A 19,704-nucleotide genomic window follows, 5' to 3' on the forward strand; every position below is an offset into this window, starting at 1 on the left:
AATTTGAATTTTGGGGGGGCACGATGCCCCGGTCAAGTGGTGAATTTCAAACCCCCACAACTTCTAAACCACTTGGTCAATTTCAAAAAATTTTTTTTTGGTGTGCTCAGTTAATGATTGTGAACTAACTGCCAAAGTATGAAACATTTCCAAGAGTATTGGTTTTTTCATGACCTGAAATATAATGGAATGACCCAAGCAGTAACAGCCGATATTAGATGTACAAATCACTTAGACATAAAGCAGTATTTTCATGTGATTCAATAGTTAACGTGGATGCAATACAGGATATGTTTTTGATATTTGTCAGCAAGTCTGTTTGTTCCAACGCAAAAAAAATATTCCTAATGCTTGAAATTGAAAGGTAAAAAAGCTAAAGCGAATTCAACTTATATAGCTTCCCATGACTTGTCAACGTGCACCAGTGTTGTCAGTTTTTAAAATTATCAGGCCTAGCCTGTTAGACTCACAAACATCCCACAATATGAAAAAATAGACAAAGGTTTGAAAAACAGTCTGCCAATTAAGAAGTAGACCTGATCAAAAAAAAAAATATTATCTCATAAACGAAGGAAATGAAATGAAAACCACTGGTGTCGAAAGAAACGTATAGTAGGTAAGGTAAGTCGATATTTCCAAAGTTATTTTTGTAAAACAAGGTTAGGAATAAGGTTCAGAGAAAAAAATAAATTGAACAACACAAAAAATTTTAAAATTCATAATTTTGAATATTTCATTCCAACTCTCTACCAAACACTGAGAAAAGATTACGTTTGTTCAACTAATAAGATTGTTGGACATAAATTCTCTTGCATTTAAACGAAGTTGTTTTCTATCAAACTCAATTCGAAACAAAACAAAGATTATTGCATTACAGCAAAATTATGATTCGTTTACTTTATATTGCATAATTTTACATTATTGGAAATGCTCAAGTTTTGTGCTAGTGCTGAACAAAATTAGTTCAATTCCGCGTGAAAACTGAGAAATTGGCAACTTTGACATGCAAAGTTTAGCCAAAGGTTTCCCAATAACATTTCTATCAATCAAGGTTACTGTATTTCAGTTCTATTTTACTAGTTTTTAATGGTTTCATCACATTTATTTATTTATTAGTTTTATTTTTCATTTCAAAAAAATTAAACTTATAACGAAGCCAACATAACATACGCAGTGCATAAGTGTAAGAAATAAGCAATACTTTTTTTGGTGAAGATCAGCAAAAAAGTGTTATGTTCAGACAGGAAATCGACTGAGCAACACTCTATTCGATCAGAGCCACTTAGAGTGGCTCTGATTCAATAACTAGAACTCATTTACGTTGAGGTAACTATGCACCACTTTACTTTATTTCTAGCCCTGGCTTGTTTTGGGATCACTGCTGCTTTTGGAAGACATGATGAGAAATATTGATTTTTTTTCCAATTGCTGGTTTTTGCATTCACCAATGAAGTGTGTTGCCTCATCAAATGAATAAAAAATGGCAGTGAATACTGGAAAACATGCCACATTTTGTGTATTGCACAAATTCATTCATTGTAAAAGAGAGCAACATTAAGAATTTACGCATGAGTGCAAAAACATTTTTGACAAATGCGCGATCACCGCGATGCCATATAATCAAATACCGGTAAGAGAAGCGAAGACGACTGATCAGTGTTGCCAAATAGGGTATTTGTCACAAATCATTGGAAATTTAAAGATCTGTTTCTCGGCAGTCGAGTGTAGCAAAAACTCAGTGATATACACGTGCTTCGTCCATGAGGCTAGGCTCATCAGTACCGCACCACTAGTTTCTGCCTGCCACCATTATCGATGAGTTTCTGCTACACTCGACTGCAGAGAAACATATGTTTTGGAAAAGTCTTAATGACTAGTGTGGAGGCTACACCGGTATGGTTAGCGAAACACAATGCTCGCTGTTCTATAGTGAGTAGTCAGGTAGTGCTGACGCCAGGAAGATCGCTCCTTTTCAACAATTTAAAGATCATTGGAGACAAAAGTTTGAAAATGGAAAAATTTGACGATTCCAGAAAAAAGGAGTGGAAAATGAAGTCTGCACTGAAAGCATCTTTTTTTCTTTTGAGAGGTTATAGGACGCATAACTTGGTAGTACACAACATCATAATGAGATTAAGACCTGTGTTTTAGTTTCTTCTTTTTAAAGTCACATATGCTTTCACAAAAAAAACTTCTACATTAGTTGAAGACCTTTATAGAGATTGTTGTAAATTTTACAAAAATGCATTTGAAACGCAATTACAGTCAAACCAGAGCCACTATATACACTCTGGTCAAACAGTGCAGATGAAAGGAATTTGCTAAGCAGCTTTGGAAAACTTATGTCACCCAGTTTGGCAACACTACGACAATGTCAGTTGATTAGTTGACCAAAGAGAGAGTCGGGACTGAACTGAAACTTGCAAAATTGGGCGGCGCAATCGGCGCGTCCACGACCAAAGTGGCGGATTTAGTGAATGCAAAAAATTTTCCGATCCGCATTGTCAATGAAGGGAATAAGTTACCCGAGAATATTGTTGCAGCACCTAGTCTAAACAGGGACAAACCAAACTTGGATCACCAGCTGAAGAAATAGAAAAGTTCCGTAAACTTTTATCTGCTTGGATAACCATAATATTTTGCAAGCGCTGGCTACACCCACTTCGTTTAATATACCGGTATCCTATGCTTTGAAATTACATGTTGTATCATGTCTATAGTATTATCTTTTTAAAAGATGATTTGTTAATCCTACTTTTTGGTTAGGGGTTTTGATACATTGTGAAGCACCAGTTGTTTCACAGCAGTTGCAGTGAAGTTATTTTGTCGACAACAAGTTCAAGAAAACTGTTGGAAAAATCATGAAGACTCTTGTATCTGTTTTTTGTAAATGCTATCAACATCAAAGTTTTTCAAAGAAATTTGTACATTGCCTGTCTAGTCTGCAGTCTAATTTGTTTGTTGGTTCAAGAAGTCGCCTGTATTGTCATCAATTTCAACTTATTCAAACCAGACTTCAGTTACATAATACACATTTGTGCATACCATCTGAATTATGGTTTTCTAATGGATTTTTATTCAGCCAAAACTTATCAGTCAGATTTTTGTCTTCCAAAAAAGGAAAATGGGAAAATCTTCATACTAGAAAAGAAAGTGAACTGATGCTAGATGCCATTCCAGTAAAGGTATGTACACAGCTTCATGCTGATTTTGTGGTTTTGTATGAAACATCATAATGTTTCATATAAACATCATCATATTTGCCTTTTGTTTATTTTACTGCAACCAGAAATGTATTACATTTTAATATTAAGATATGACAAGAAGATAGAAGGGTTACTTCTGTCTGGCAAGAAATATGATAACTAACGTACAAAATTATTTTTCACTGTATGAAATGTCTTGGAAAAATTTTTTTAAAATAACAATTTTTTTTCATTGATGTTCATTTTTAGTACGTAAAAAAACTTTCTTAGTAACGTCTTCATTATGAAGTTTTTATTTTTCAGAAAGAAAATGTTTACACAATTCCAAACTTTTTGTGTGTTGTAAGAATGGCTATTTCCCCCTACCTTGGGTATCTGGTTCTTCATCAAAATTATACTCCTGCTCTAGTACTGGCACTTGTTGCTGCAGTGACAGACTTAGTAAGTCATCTATGAAATCTGTGTGGAGTGTTAAATTTTTAAGTTAGCTTAACTTCATTTCATTAAATCTAAGTTATGGTATTTTACAAATGAAGCTTGCTTATATTTTAGCTCAACAAAATATTTGCTACATTGACTTACCTCTTGAATTGGCGACACCTTCCCATTCTGGTGCCTTTGTGTTGTAATCGCTGCTCAACTTTTTAACTTTATGAGACCATAAGTTTGAAACAATAGTTTTATGTTTTATTTTCGTGTTCAATTTTACAATCATGAAAGAAACAAATCAATCATGGAAAAAAAACATGTTTAAAGAAAATTCGTGTTTAAAGTTTTCACGTCCAGACCAAACACATCATGTGTGGCTTGCCTTGCAACATGTTTGCAAGTTTTAGCAAACGGTATATATTGTTTGTTTCTTATTTTGCCAGCAGAAAATTTATTTCAAATGCCTCAAGTCACTAATTCAAGTTAAATTCAAGCAAAATTCTCTTACAAATAGTCTAAAAAAGAAAATTGAGGTATTTCGGACACACAATAAGGCAAAACTCATTACCAAGATCATTAATAGAAGGGAAGATAAAGGTAAAAGAAACAAAGGCAGACCAAGAATGATTTGGACAACAAACATGACTAAATGGACAAAATTAAGTTATGAAAGTGCACTGCGAACAGCTCATGGTCGAGAACAATGGTGCATTGTATTCAACCTTCAGTACGAGTATGGAACTCAATGATGATGATGAAGTCACTAATCAGTTAGTTTAAATGAATATATTCAAAACAATTCTGTATAGGCTGCTTTTCCAAAATTCGCAAACATGCTGCAAAATAGCCATTTGCCAATTTTTCTGGTCTACCGTTTACCACTATTAGTATTCAACATCTGTAAAACATCATAAAGTTGTGGAAAATTGCAGAACACAGCAGTTGCAGAAGTGTTGCTCTATATTTTAGGCAGATGGATACATTGCCAGAAGATGGCCATCCCAACAGTCTGCAGTGGGATCAGCATTAGATCCTCTTGCTGATAAAGTGCTCATTTCTATTCTTGCACTGACTTTAACTTACGTTAACATCATCCCAGGTAATGGTACTTGTTTCAAAAAGATTTCTAGGGTTGGATGAACAGACATCGGATTTTTTTACCTGTCGATTACGCTAACTGTCTGCTTTGTTAATGGAAAATCGGTTTGTGTAAAATTCATTGGTGGATCAATTCGTCTACAGACATTGAATCAATGTAAAAAAGGACTGATTTGCTATCTGGGATAGAAATACGTTTTTCAAGTTACTGAACTGTTCTCATGTCATTTAGTTGCTTTGGCTGCTCTATTTGTCGGACGAGACGTGCTTCTAGTTGCTGCCGTGTTTTATCTTCGTTTCAAAACCTGTCCCCGTCCTCTTACGTTGAAACGATATTTCGATCCCACGTTAGTCAATACGAAGCTCTCGCCTACCTCCTTGAGCAAGGTATAGTATTTAACAAGTTTTTGTTACTCTTAATACTTATTGTAATAATAAAATAACTTCCTATACCATCGAATAGGCTAGCCTACAGAACGTTTAAATGAGATCAATAAGGAAACTGAGAACAATCGAATGTTTTTTTGTGATTTTCGAATCATGTTCTCTGCAGCTTCGGTTTCTTGCTGGGGATGATGTGTTTACGTATATCATACAACAAATCAACTGATTTTTATTTTTTTATTTTGAACAGTTCAACACCTTTTTGCAAGTGCTCGTCATTTGGAGTTCCTTGGCATCTCCAGTGTTTGGCTTTGTGGACCACATCTTGCTGAAGGCGTTGTGGGGCTTAAGCGCATGTACCACTGTTGCATCCGGCATTGGCTACGTTACAAGAAGAGACACAGTCCGGGTTTTAAAAAAAGAAAACGATTCATAGCATTTTTGAATCATCTGAAATTTGTCATTTCGTATTTTTACTGTCAACAGCGCCATGTTGGGTCTGTATCGTGTCACGTGTGATGTTTCTCACAAGTTCACTTGAATCGCATTCAATAATATCATTTGCTGCTTAGATATTATTAAGTCAATCGTTTGCTTATTCTTTAATAACACTGCAAATATCTTAAATATCCTAAATAATATCATAATTATCTTTGACTGCGTAAAATTTTTACTTTTTTTCCAGTTCGGGTGTTTTTTGTGTGCTTGAAGTGTAAACTATTCATTTATGATAGGCATTGATGACAGTGTTGGTGCTCTGAAATCATCAAGGACAGTACTTTAATCTCAGCAGTTTTTATGCGGGAGTTCTTGACATTTGAGAAGCTGTGTTGTTTTTGAGTGACACTTTGCGTAGACTACAGCTGTCTACTATTGCAGTGCTTGTAACATGAGTCGCGCCGGTGACAAAGCCAAAAACTGTTCAGTGTATTCGAAAAATATTAATTATGCATTGCTTTAAACATTAAATCTTTTCTCCACGTATCGTTGTGAATTTTCCCTACAAAAAAAGAATCCAAAATGATGAAAACATTCCAATTTACAGGAGCTTTTTTCTAAACTGAACGTTAAATCTAAAGAATGGCAAATAAAAAAATTTTTAGGTAGCTTACGCTTTTTCTGTTCATTGCCATGTTATCTGTTTACTGTCCACTTTTATAAACTTGCACAATACACTTAGAAATGGAGTTTTCTTTATTGAAGAAATGACAACTTCATTGATTAATTGTCGAATCTGTATCTCAGATCTGAAAAATCTTCTTTGAGCACTTAATCTGGGAAGTTTTGCATACCGTGGCTGATCAAGTTTTGTATGATACCATTGCCATCCTTTTTGGCACCCTGTAAATAGTTTAGCTATAGCACGTCTCAAAAATTTTAAAACCCCTTGAAAGATAGATTAAAATAAACACAAACGCATGTGATATGTTCAAGCTATTAGGCTATAAAGATTTAGATCTCCAGCACATTGTCATTGCACTTCATTGATAGTGTATAGATCTTCATTTGAAAACAAGGACATATCTTCTGTCTTACGCCTGCAGTAACATCTGCGGATAATAAGACCAATATAGGCTATAAAAAAATTAGGCTAGCAGCCTAATCCATAAGGTAGGCTAAGCTGGAAAACACACTAGCCTATAATTAGGCTAGCGCAAAATATCGAAAAAAAATTTTTTTCTTTTAAAATTTTCGTCAGTTTGGAATATTGTTCCTTTTGGTAAATGTATCTCCTATACCAAATTTCACAAAAAAATATTAACGTTTGGCCCTGGTTCACCTGGTTTGAATTTTTTCAAAATATCGAATTTTCGCTTATCCCTGAAACTGCTCACTCGCTATCTTCTAATGCACTCTAGCATCTTAATGGACACAATAAGACGCAGTAACACAAACTTGTAGCAAGCAAAGTGGTTTAATTAGCAGCTCCATGAACACTGACACGTGTACTACTCTCAAAATGTCGAATTCTACCACATTTCAGACATGATTTTCTTTGTGCACCGTTCACTGTAGTAAATATCTACTGCTTTCAGTTTCTTGAATCATTTGACGATGTTTATCGATTTTCACAGGCCAACAAAAAAAGTTTTTATATAAAGGCAGGACATGTGAGAGTCAGTTTTAAGGTATTTCGAGGCCCCTGATTCTGAAAATGCACTAAGTTTTATCGAATTGGCTCTAGTTTTTGAGTTAGCAAAGATTCCAGCTACCACTTTTGATAACTAAATCTTTAACTACTACAGTAGATGGTAGAAATGGTTTTGAGAAAAAAGCTTGACCTTGCTCCAAAACATTACTGAAGGTATTGAGGTTACTCTCAGTCATGCCCGTTTTCCTATTGTTTCAAGCAAGGCACTTGAAACAAGAGAGGGCAAACAGAAATAGCAACGTCCACGCAATGACTGCCTTGCACACTCCCTGTAAACATGATGTTCCAACTTCCTTCGAACATGTTCACCGTACAAAACTATCAATTTTCATGGTGATTCCACGGCTCTCTTTATGCCATGGTACTCTGAACTTCTTAGCCTTGAGCCCAGAAACCGGTTTGAGTGCAATGTTTGCATACTTTCGGAGGAACCCAGGACTTATCTTGATCACCCAGCTTCATGTCAAAGTAATAATAATAATAATGCTTGTTTTGATATAGCGCTGTGTCTACCGCAGAATGCGTTGCTCCTCTGCGTTGCCTCATGCAGTCAGGGGCGCCGGAACGATTTTTGACTGGGGGGGCAAGATTACGAAAAAAGGGCACTATTGTTTACTAAAAGGCCAAATTATTTTCAAGTTGTAAGATAAGATATAGCGACAATGCTAATCTATCAGCTCACTATGTATTGAGTAATGATAGCCTACAGTACAAGTGTCCGGTATACAAAGAAGGGCATCATGCTATGTTATAATGATGTAACCTACTGTCAAGCCAAAGCAGCCTGCGGCCATGGCCGCTAAGTAGTGCTTGAATGACCGCCGGTGCTACTTCCTCAATCGGCCAAGTTTGGCCGCCGGTCTCTTCTAGTCAATTATTTAATTTCGCAATAGAATGATCGTGGATTAACTGTCGAAAATATGTAGTATCAAAGAGTGACGCAAAATTAGGTTAGCGCGTCATAATCGCCACTGTTGCATTGTGCAGGAGTATTTGTTATTGATGGAATATATCCATCTGCGATCACCAGCGCTGTAAGTCTTGTTTGTAATTACCGACGTTTATTTTAACAAAGTCTTAACCCGAAGTGCTAATTTACATCGGCTGGCAATATTGTCGTTTTTATGTCGTTTCGATGTTGTCGGACATTAAAAAGGAGAACTAGGTTAGTTAACATCCGAGGGGAAAACATTTTTTGATCATATTTTGCAAAAATTATGCTTCTTTTAGTAATGTCCTTCACATCATTGAAATACTTATTTTATTACCTTGCCGTCATCGTCAACACAATCATGTCGAACGTTATTTTTCGTTGCTAGAGAGAATTCTAGGCAGAGGTGGGCAGTAACTAGTTAAAAAAGTAACTAGTTACATAACTAGTTACTTTTTGAGTAACTGTAACTGTAACTTCGTTACTTTTTTGAAAAAGTAACGATAAGCAGTAACTAGCTACTATTTTAGCGTTTTTCAACAGTTACTAGTTACAGTTACTTGATTTCCCGAACAAAAATTAGTCGTTTATTGCAGTTTATTTGTAGAGGTCAAATTATCTGTTTGGAAGAGATTATAGGCATTCGAGACAAGAAGCGAGGTTGTGTACAGAAAGGAGCTGTGTAAACTGCGAGATAGGATTTTGCGGTGTACCATCGACAGAAAGGAGGCCGCGTAAACTGCGAGGTAGGATTTCGCGGTGTTCTATAAGGATTGATGTCTGTGACGCCACAATCCTTTGTTTGTTCCCCCACTAAGCTGTCTGTTTTTAGAAATTTCAGGTTCTCCTTTTTTGTAAAGCGATTCTTTTTTTGTAGATTGGGGTTATATAGCTTTGAGCACAGGTAGACGAGGTAGTCAGTACTCCAGAGTTGCCAGATTGGGCTACTTATCGCGAATTGGGCTACTTTTAATTCGCTTCGCGACTTGAATTTGAAGGTTTGCGATTTTTTGAAATTTGCGACTTTTTGGGCTACTTTTTACTTCCCAATGCCTAACAAAGATGAAAGTGAAAAGAATCACAGAATAATCGACTTGCATCACATCTCTCACTTTGGAGCGTTTTTACGTTTTTTCTCTTCTCTCTTATTTTGGTAAAAATGGCGTGATGACCCCTTCCACGTGACCACGTGTACTGTTCCTAGCCAATGAGCGAGTAGCGTCTTGCTGAGTTTTACCCAGTTGGCCTTGGCCGAGTCGAACTCGAGTAATTGGCTATTGTCGCCTCACTATCAGCATCTAGATCTATGCGTTTGTTGTTATAAGGCAGAAGTTTCCCAGGGGGTTTTGTAAGTAGTTGCTATTGATAGATTAGACTTAGAGTGTGAATTTTGTGATAGACTTATTTTTTGTGGTTAAGATTTGGGTTTAAGTTTGAATTAGTAAACTTTAAACAAGATATGTACGGTATTGTTTAATTAGACAAAAACTAGAGGTGTAGTGGGTAGCAACAGTAGCGTAGCCAGGAATTTTCAATGGGGGGGTTTTGACGACCCAGTGGCGGGGGGTCTGGGGGGCCTCCCCCAGAAAATTTTGAAAAATTACTTTGAATTTGATGCATTCTGAGAGCATTTTTAACAAAAATGTGGGTATGAATATTCCTGTAAAATGGTGCTGTCAGGTGGCATAGCAAAAGGATAAGATCATGTTTTCTTCGGAATTTTTCGGAAATAAAGCTAAGTCTCTATGTTTTCTTGTTGCTAATTCCTGGCTGAGATGTTTGAATGTTTGGTATTGGCAAAACTCGCTCTTTTAATGCAGTTTTGTTTAAAATTATGCAATTTTTTTTAGACTGAAAGCATCATTCTCAATATCGTGACGTCACCCGCGTGCCAAAGGGGGGAGTTGTAACCCCCAAACCCCCCCCCCCCCCCCTTGGCTACGCCACTGGGTAGTAATGTAGCAAATTTTATTAACCCAATGGAGGCTAGCTGTGACAGTCTTTTAATATTTTAAGTCAGCAACAATGGTAGCACAATAAAGCTAATTGAGTGACGTTAAAACCAATTTTGTGACCAGTTTTTCTCTGGTTAGCGCTACCAACTAAACTCTTCTCGTCAATCTTTGTTGTGCTACCATTATTGCTCACTTTCTTCTGTGTTTTAAACCTTACAATATAGGCCTATATCCATTTTCAACTTGCCATGAACAAAACTGTCTAGATCACATATACTGAATATTCATAGAGATATTTGATAGTAATGAATATTTCAATGAGCACAATTATGCAGCACTACCTAGATATGAATGCATAAATAACTCTTAACTCCGTGAGGTTTGTCATTGCTATGTGGGTATTGTAAGATTTATGTTGACATTTTTGTGTTATATATATACATCACTTAGTGGTATTGTAAAACAATCAATAGATTTTTTTTTTTAGTACTCGTATAGGTTTCATTAAAACAATTAACGGTATTGGTGTTCATTTCTTGGTCTGTTGGTGTAAGCATTATTTTGCATATATTTCTGCTCTTGTATTATATATAGTTCTTGTGATCTTTCCGATTACTGACTGTCAATACTGTAGCCTATAATATTTTTTCTGTTTAGGTAATTTAAGGTTGTAAAGTTTAATTGTACAGTAGGAACTGATATACAATGCAATATCTTACAATTGGGACATGTTGGAAAATTATGCAACATACAAAATACAGTTTTCCTTGAAAGAAAAACATCGCTCAGAAATTGGGCTACTTTCAAATCCATTTTGCTACTTTTTTGCTACTTTTTGTAAAAAAAATCTGGCAAGCCTGCAGTACTCAGTAGTCAAAAGTCGAAATGGATAAGTTTCTGTCTAAAGTATCCGAGACTGAAACAAACCCCACTGGTTATGCGACCAATATGCCAATCTCTGGACATTCTGCAATCAGAAGAGAATGCATATATGGGCATGACGAGGAAAAGACTATAAGAACTTCGAAACAGCATCAAGATGGCTGTCTGCCTGCCATTACTTACCAGATTGTTGGAAACTTTGGAAAACAGATTTGGCCATGTCTTTGATGATTAGCTGCTGCGTTTCACCCACAATTCCGACTTTCTTGGCTTTACAAGGGTAAAGAAGTTAAGACGGCTCTACATCTCAAAATTGTTAACCTATTACAGAACCACAGCAATTCCAACATCGACGATGCAGCAAGCAACCGTGACACTGATGTTGACAGGCATGAAGCAGATGACTTTTTGCTTCGTTATTTGAAAACACAAAAAAGAAAGCGAGTGCGGGAAAAATTTTAAATGAATTTCTCGAACGTAACACAACAAAGGCGGTTACGTCTGATGCATTCCCCAATGACGCCATGAGGCGTTTGTTCTTGCGATACAATACTCCTATCCCCTCCAGTGCTGCTGTTGAAAGACTGCTCTCCCTTGGAAAGGATATTTTGAAGCCAAACCAAGTTGGACTTAGCAGTCAACATTTTGAAATACTGATGTTTGTGAAAAGAAATTGATGTTGTGCCTCTTCGTTCATTTTAGATACGTACCCGTATAAAAATATTGACACCCCCTACTGCTTATCAAGGAATGTCCTGTGCAGTGCCGGTCTTTCAAGTGTGCAAACCGTGCGATCGCACAGGGCCAGCAAATTAGGGGGCCGCAATTCAGAAAATGCAGAAAACATAGAGACTCAGCTTTATTTCCAAAAAATGCCAAAGAAAACATGATCTTATCCTTTTGCTATGCCACCGGACAGCACCATTTTACAGTAATATTCATACCCAAATTTTTGTTGAACATGCTCTCAGAATGCACCAAATTCAAAGTAATTTTTCAAAATTTTCTGCGGGAGGCCACCCAGACCATCTGCCGCTGGGGGTCGCCTTCGGTGCACACGCCGTCAGCCTTCGCACGCCGGCCGTCAAACCTCCTCTCCTTTCAAAATACCTAGCTACGCTACTAAATTGGATGATTTGGATAATTGTCATTTGGGCCCGCAAAGCATATTCCGCACAGGGCCCGAAATACCCTAAGGCCGGCACTGGTCCTGTGCATGTCATTTTTTCGATTATTGTTTCATATTTGGTAGGCGGACGTTTTGGGGTTAGATTATGGAATCTTAGAAGCATTATAGTATGTGGACAGCTAGAAGAGTGGTCGCTGTTTTGTAGTAAGACAACAGCTACGAACAAAGTATCATTTTGCCCTTTATCATGTATTTTTCAACTTGTACTTCATGCAAAGAAGAGTAGTTGTAGATCAGTACTCATATGCAACCATTTTCTTTGAAAAGTAACTGTAACTAGTAACTGTAACTAGTTACTTTTTTAAAAAGGGTAACTGTAACTGAAACTAGTTACTTTTTGAGCGAAGTAACTGTAACTGTAACTCAGTTACTTTGAAAGTAACTAGTGCCCACCACTGATTCTAGGGGAGTGGCGAACTTGTTTAAAATCAGCCACATTGGAGACACTCGTGCGAGTGTCGTTAGATGGTCCCGCAGTACTGGATTACAAGCCCGATAAAGCAGTTATTGCGTGGTACAACGATTCTATTGTAGGACGTCGCCCAGGCCCAGACTTCAACAACGCTAAGTGATCATTTTTGCATTGTTTCAAGTTTAATTCTATTTACTTGTGCTATTTTTATTTTGTACTTTGGCCTCCAAGCACGCAGATTTGGCCGCCGAGAAGGAGCTCCCGGTAGGCCACGATGGCTGCCGAAAAAAAACGAGTTTTAAGGCCTGTAGCCTACTGTGTTGCAAAATTTTGTGCCGTAACTTATATATTATTTTGAGGCAAAAATGAATGATTATAATTAGGCTAAAAGCGAATAGCAGAAATTTTTATATTGCAAAATGTGCAGGAGCTTACATGAATTTAAAAGAGCACCATTGCCCCCCCTGCCCCTCCATCTGCAGAAAAATTGAGGGCAGGGGGGCAGGCGCCCCCCTGCCCCCCCCCCCGCTTCCGGCGCCCCTGCATGCAGTAACATATATCTGGGTTGTTTGTACAAGCATACTTGTCAAGCATATTTTATTAGCCTATATGCCATTTATTTAGCCTATAGACCAGAAAAAAACTTTGCAGCAAAGACTTGGTCATGTAGGCCTACTGATTCACAACTGTTTTCATTGAATATTTATGGCTCCCTTACGTTAAACACAGTTCATTTCAACCTTTGCTTGCGTTTTGAACTTTCGCGCAATATGAACCAATTGAACTAGACAAGTGCAATTATGACATCATAGTGGTAAACAGGGCTGAAAATAAGTAATTTGCTAATTCAAATCTTTTGAGTAACGATTTCAAAAATATTTTCATTGTCGAATATCTCGAAAACTAGAGCCAATTCGAAAAAACTAAGTGCATTTTCGGAATCAGGGGCCCTGAAATGCTCTAAAATGACTCTCATATTTTGTGCCAAAAACTTTTGTTGGTTTATATGTTACAGATTCACTGACTGCAAAAAGGCTGTAAAATCAACTAAAATGACACTAAAAGCATGCACTATTAGTGACTTTCAGACTTGGAGTTGGGTGAAGATGTTCCACGTGGAAGTTAACAGAGGAAGTGACGTCAAAATCACGTGGTCAAATTTTGAGAAATCTCCTCTTCAGACACTGCTAAACCACTTCAAAATTTACTAATTTTTCTGAAAAATTTAGAACTTCTCCTTGGGTGAACCAGGGTCAAAGGTCAAAACCCAACAAAAATTTTTGGTTTGTCAATATCAGTGAGCAAAATGGAACATTATTCTAAACTGACAAAAATTTTAAAGAACATCAAGGAAAATGAGCCACCCTACTATATAAGGCACAAAAAAATCGCTAAGAATAAAGTTGTGATTTGTAGCCTAATGGCAAAATGAGTGACAAAGATCATGAATCTTATGTTAAGAGTGATGGGTCTCTGATCTGGCTATTTTAAACTAAACTGAAGAGTTTAATCTTAATGAGGTCTATAGCCCAAAAAATCGACTGTAAACGAAAGCCACCAGCTTGTGTTTTGCGAATTGACAGGCAACACAAGATTTTAGCAAAGAATATTTTTAAACCCTCTGTGGGTTACTTTTCAACTGGACTTAAACTTAATTTTAGAGAGTTTCAATGAAAACGATATAATTCCGAATGTTTGAAACAAACTGCAAATGCACAAAAGCCACAGTGAGCCACTTTGGATGTCGCCAGTTTATTATTTATTTGCATCAGGCACAAAGTCCATAGACTTCAAATTTTTAACGATCATCACACAAAATCTCAGACTAACACAACACCATGCAGGCTACATCATACACCTACACATGCTTTTGTCCGCTTACACATACACCCCGATAGCTCAGTTCAGGGCCTCCGAGAGGAATCATGACTGGTCGGGAAACAATGCGAAAAGTGGGCGCCAAAAAAAACATTTTTCATCAAAAATACAAGTAACAAATTTGGATCATGCGTTGCATCATGTGTCTTAAGCAGGGATGAAGGAACCACGTAGGCCTGGGCCCACCTACTTTATTTTCTAGGTGGGCCTGGCCCACCCACTTTTGAAAGTCAAATATTTTTGAAAAGGTAGCGAAAGATTTGACCAAGATAACGTGCAGTTTTTTGTGATATAGAGAAAGTAATTTTAGCTGCAGCAAGGGTAGAGGATGCAGCAACTTTGTCTCTAAAAGAAGGCACTTAAACCAGGCTAGATCGGGATATTGATGTTAATTCTCTCGAAAACGAACTCAAGCAAAGCTGTTAAAATAGATAAAACATTTTCATAAATCTATCATAACTGATAAGCTACAGTTTTACCTGGAAATCCCTATGTTTAATGCTACTGCAAACAGGTCTTTTTCGTGCCACAGACTGGTGAAAAATTACTTAAAAAGCAGATTAACCCAAGAGCACTTGAACCATAGGATGAACAGTTGAACACATTCACAAAAACTTGATCGATCAGGTTGATCTCACCTCAATTTGCCAAGAATTTATTGCTTTCAATGATCGTATTATTAATTTTTTAGGAAAAAATTTAAAGTGTAGTACAGTATAGCAGTTACTGTATGTAGTGACAGTTGAAGGAACCTTGTGGTCACAGCGGTAAACCATAATCTCTTCGTGGGAAAATTGTAACATAAGATTTCCGGATCCGTTCGTATGTATGTACGGTAATGACCGAAAAAGAAACACTCCTTTGAAACGTCTATTCAAAAAGTGTATTTCTGTAAAATTAGCCTGCTGCTATCGAAAATGGGGTGCAACGCAATACACCACTAAAAACTTGTCACTACAACAAACTACTTAGATAAAAGACGGAAATTTTGTCCAGCTAGCAGCACTAAGCGAAACAGTTAAATTTGCGACCAACTTCCAAGTAACAATTTTACGAATGGTCAGAATACATTTCAATATCTCAAACTCACGTACGCAGTTATGTGACGCAATAGTGAAACATTGTGAAGCAATTCTCAACAGGTGTGATACAAGTCTTACGAACGATGGTGCAATGTTGGCTCATTTTCTAGCAATTTCCGTGACGTAAGATGCCAGCTAGGTTAAACAGACCATAACGGTTTTATATGACGTTTGATTTGGTGAACAATTGGCTGGATTACCTTGTTATTGTTGTTTGATACCAGTAGGCCTATTATATTTGTATATTGGTGGTGCAGCTGTTGTGTATGCACATAATCTACTGCAGGCTGTTAGTCCCGAATAACTTTTCTAACTGTTAAATATGTGTAGGCCTATACACCAGTAGGCTACCGGTACTCCTGGTATTGAAACTTTGTGGTAATTAGCTGTGCATTGTTGATGCCAGTATTATATTTGCTAATTGGTGCTGCGGCTGTTACATATGCGCACAGACTACTGTATAATGCTGCAGATTATTTATCCCAGGTGGTATTATAACTGTGTGTGAATTGTTTCCTTTTTATTTGTGTGTTCATCGCCATATTTTGTACAGCACTATAAAGCATAGAGAAATAAAACATAGTAACCTTAGCGGGTTTAACAGAACTTACTTTATTACACACAAAAAATATAACATATTTAAAATAAACTCAAACGTTTTCGACACCTATACGTGTGTCCTCATCAGGAATTAAATCTGCAACCTATACATAAAATGAAAAATCGTAAGATAAATTTGACTTTGCACTGTAACTGTAACGACGCTCTGGACTGAAAATCACAAACTGAACAAAGAATTACGAGTAAATTATGCAGTGGGAAACAGATCGTATGAGGTGTAGACTACAGGCATTGGACAAACAATGAGAACACGCACAAAAGGAACGATGAGCCACAGGCGAATAACTGCCGTTTGAGAGATGGATTGTTACGTTTGATTCTTAAGGCTTCCATGATCTTAGTCTGAAAATCAGATCTGTCTCGAGAGATGATTTTAAATTGGCTGATCGAGACATTGTCAGTGCACGTTTCACAAGAGGCGATGTGCTCTTCAATTGCACTTTTAGTTGTTAGGTTTGGGTTTAAGTACTTCCCGGCCCTTGTCAACAAATGTCTGGTTGACATACCAATGTATGTGTTGTTTTCTGACAAGGACACACGTACGTGTCGAAAACGTTTGAATTTATTTTAATTATGTTATATTTTTTGTGTGTAGTAAAGTATGTTAAACCCGCTAAGGTTACTATGTTTTATTTCTCTATGGTTCAACAAAGCAAACTCTCTACCAAAGCTTTATCACTATAAAGCAATTTAACAATTTTGTAAATGTTTTGGCCAAATTGGGCCCAAAAATGTAAACTTTTTGCTTGTTGGTACGAAGCCCCCCAGAAGTTGGATTGACTCTGACTGCTGCGCCTCTGGGCCCACCTACTTTTAAAATGGTTCCTCCATCCCTGGTCTTAAGCCGAACTTGGCTACTTTCGTCAGCGTGAAATTGAATTCCTTTAAAGATTCGATTTTAAACAACGTATATATCCATAGGCCTAGCCCATAAAAAAAACTTCTTTCAATATGAAAATCAGCAAAAATCACTCTACACTTGCAGCAAAACTGCCATTGTTGCTCAATATTTTCTCTTGAAAGAATTGCAGTAAAAGTAATATGGTGTGCACGTACACATCTCATAAATGGTGCCTTTGGCCAGGGCCGTTGAGAGGAGAATTTAGGTCCCGTCAGTGTTGGGCGCGATAACTCATTTTTCAGTTCAGCGATAACGATAATCGATAAACGAAAAATGCCTAAAGCGATAACGATAAACGATAAATCAAAAAAAAGTTAAGCGATAACGATAAACGATAAAACTATCGCCGATAACGATAATTTTTTTTTCTTGATTAGCGTTGCCCCATCCCATGCAGCACGAACTGTTTTCATTAAAGGCATACTAAAGGAAAATTTCAAACCGGAATTAAGCATTAAAATGAGTAAACTGAACATTCAAGAATACATTTCAAAAACAATTACCCAAAAAATTTTGTTTTCAATGGCGCTGGCAAGGCCCAAAGTCCAGTGTTTCATTTATTTTCATTTTTTTCAAAATGACCAAAACGTGCAAACACAGCTCAAGAATACGTCATAAAGTCCAGCAATAACAAAAGCCACGTTACCAATCTGATGTTTTGAGCAAACTGTCTGCTGTTTTGATGTAAATACATACATAGCCTACAGTCAAATCGCCCGCAGTAACAATTATTGCGTGATCGGTTGATTGCTAGACTTTATGACGTAGACTTTATGACGTTCTTTACAGTCGCACGCTTCGTTGCTCAGGCCAATCTCGTTTTGAAAGCTCTGACAAAAGCACGCGCACAATGGTGGTCAGACCGCAATGGGGCAAAATTTTATTGAAAATCGTTTTATGGTAGCATGTTAAACACAAAGAACGTGGAAAATCGCCAAGTCAGGTTTTTCCTTTAATACCCCTTTAACATGACGAAAAATCGAACATAGCCTAATAGGCTACTGTAAAGAAACAAAACTTTTTGTAGGCTAAGTTATGCATGAATAGAATCGCAACAGCGGCAGTGGGTATCGAATCTTCAACCTCTTTATCCAGAATCAAACCCCTGAGGTAACCGCCATTCTTATAATTATACCTTCAGATACCAGTTGGATGCTTTTATCAATTGAGTTACACTGCCGCTTACGTGCAGTAGGCAAAATAATTAAATCAAATGAAAATACCATAAAAAATTTCAAACTTTGTATTTTGCTTTCTGCTTAAAGGGCTGTTTACAGCAAAGTCAGCAATAATTAAAAAAATTCCAAAAAATGCAAAATCAAACGAAATTAATATCGGAACAACAATATCGGATTTTTCAATGTTAAAATTAGCCATTTAATGCCAAAAACTCTCTGATAACTTCCCTGAGCTTCCGATCCTCGGATTCCACTGAGTGAGTTTGCAGCGCTTTCCCAGTTCTCTAGCTGAATTTTAAATGATTTTTCATTCAAATTCACTAGGCTATTATTTGTTACGTTTTTGTCTCTGTGGCCTCTCCTTATAGCCTAAACCGATTTCTTATTATGTTGATTAGTTATTTGTTAACTCTGATTTGCAAAATTACCATTCAGCATTCATAATATTGTTGCCCCACAAAAACTTATGGCGTTTATTATGTGACCGGCTTTTTTATGACTTGTTCATTAGGTTAACATTTCGGTGCTCTCTCACTTTGGGCAGGTGCCTCCCCTTACTTTTTTCGCTCTGGCGAGAGCACTGAACTATGGGCCTACTGTATTGTTCTTGCATCTTTTCTCGACAGTCATAGCCTACATAGCCTATCTACTTCATACTTACTGCATTGCTAATTCTCTTTAACTTTAAACAGGAACAACTTTTAACTTGCTACGCCCCTAATCTATAAGCCTATGCAATAAAATCCCACTCTCCAGAGTTTTGATCTTGAAAAGTGCGGTAAAATGCACGATGCTGCAATCAGAGTTCTCTTTCTGCTGCAATGCTTACTTGAAAGCGGTCTCGTATTGCGACACTTTCACAAACCACTTGCCAATTTCTTTCGCTTCGCTTCAAAGGAAGCTGTGCACCTGTGCGCTTACATTTTAATTGTAAAATTCACTCGCGATTGCCCACTGCAGCAAAACAACAAGAGAATTGTTGCATGCATTTCATTGCATTACAATTTGCAACTCTAAAAATTATTGTGTTGTCGGGGCCGTCGCTGCCCCCTCCTCTGACAACGACCTGTGCACACACACTTTAGGCACTGAAGAAGAACTGGTTTCAATTTTAATTTCAGTAACTATAAGGTGGCTAGTAAAAATATTACTTTTCATGGTCTTTCCACTTGTGTGTTGATCCGAAATAAAATTGATCGGCGATTATCGGCGATAATCAAATATTGCCTTTGGCGATAACGATAAACGATAACTGAAAAAATAATTGAGCGATAACGATAAGCGATAAAAATTTATCGCCGGTAAATTATCGCCGATAATGCCCATCACTGGGTCCCGTACCAAACCGATTCTCCGGCCCCAAATGAAGACACTTCCAAGAAAAATGCACCATATCCAAAGAATTT

General features: G+C 37.1%; 1 protein-coding gene across 1 annotated transcript; it reads left to right on the forward strand.

The window, feature by feature from the left end:
* The first annotated feature begins 2,396 nt into the window (after positions 1-2,396).
* Positions 2,397-6,882, forward strand: LOC145784443 (cardiolipin synthase (CMP-forming)-like). The gene is made up of 5 exons (XM_082596258.1): positions 2,397-3,185; positions 3,510-3,647; positions 4,605-4,734; positions 4,966-5,120; positions 5,368-6,882. Exons 1-5 carry the CDS (start codon positions 2,862-2,864, stop codon positions 5,551-5,553), a joined length of 933 nt encoding a protein of 310 aa, XP_082452384.1. The 5' UTR covers positions 2,397-2,861; the 3' UTR covers positions 5,554-6,882.
* The last annotated feature ends 12,822 nt before the right edge of the window (positions 6,883-19,704 follow it).

Source organism: Aplidium turbinatum, chromosome 15, assembly GCF_918807975.1.
Source record: "Aplidium turbinatum chromosome 15, kaAplTurb1.1, whole genome shotgun sequence".
NCBI lineage: Eukaryota > Metazoa > Chordata > Ascidiacea > Aplousobranchia > Polyclinidae > Aplidium > Aplidium turbinatum.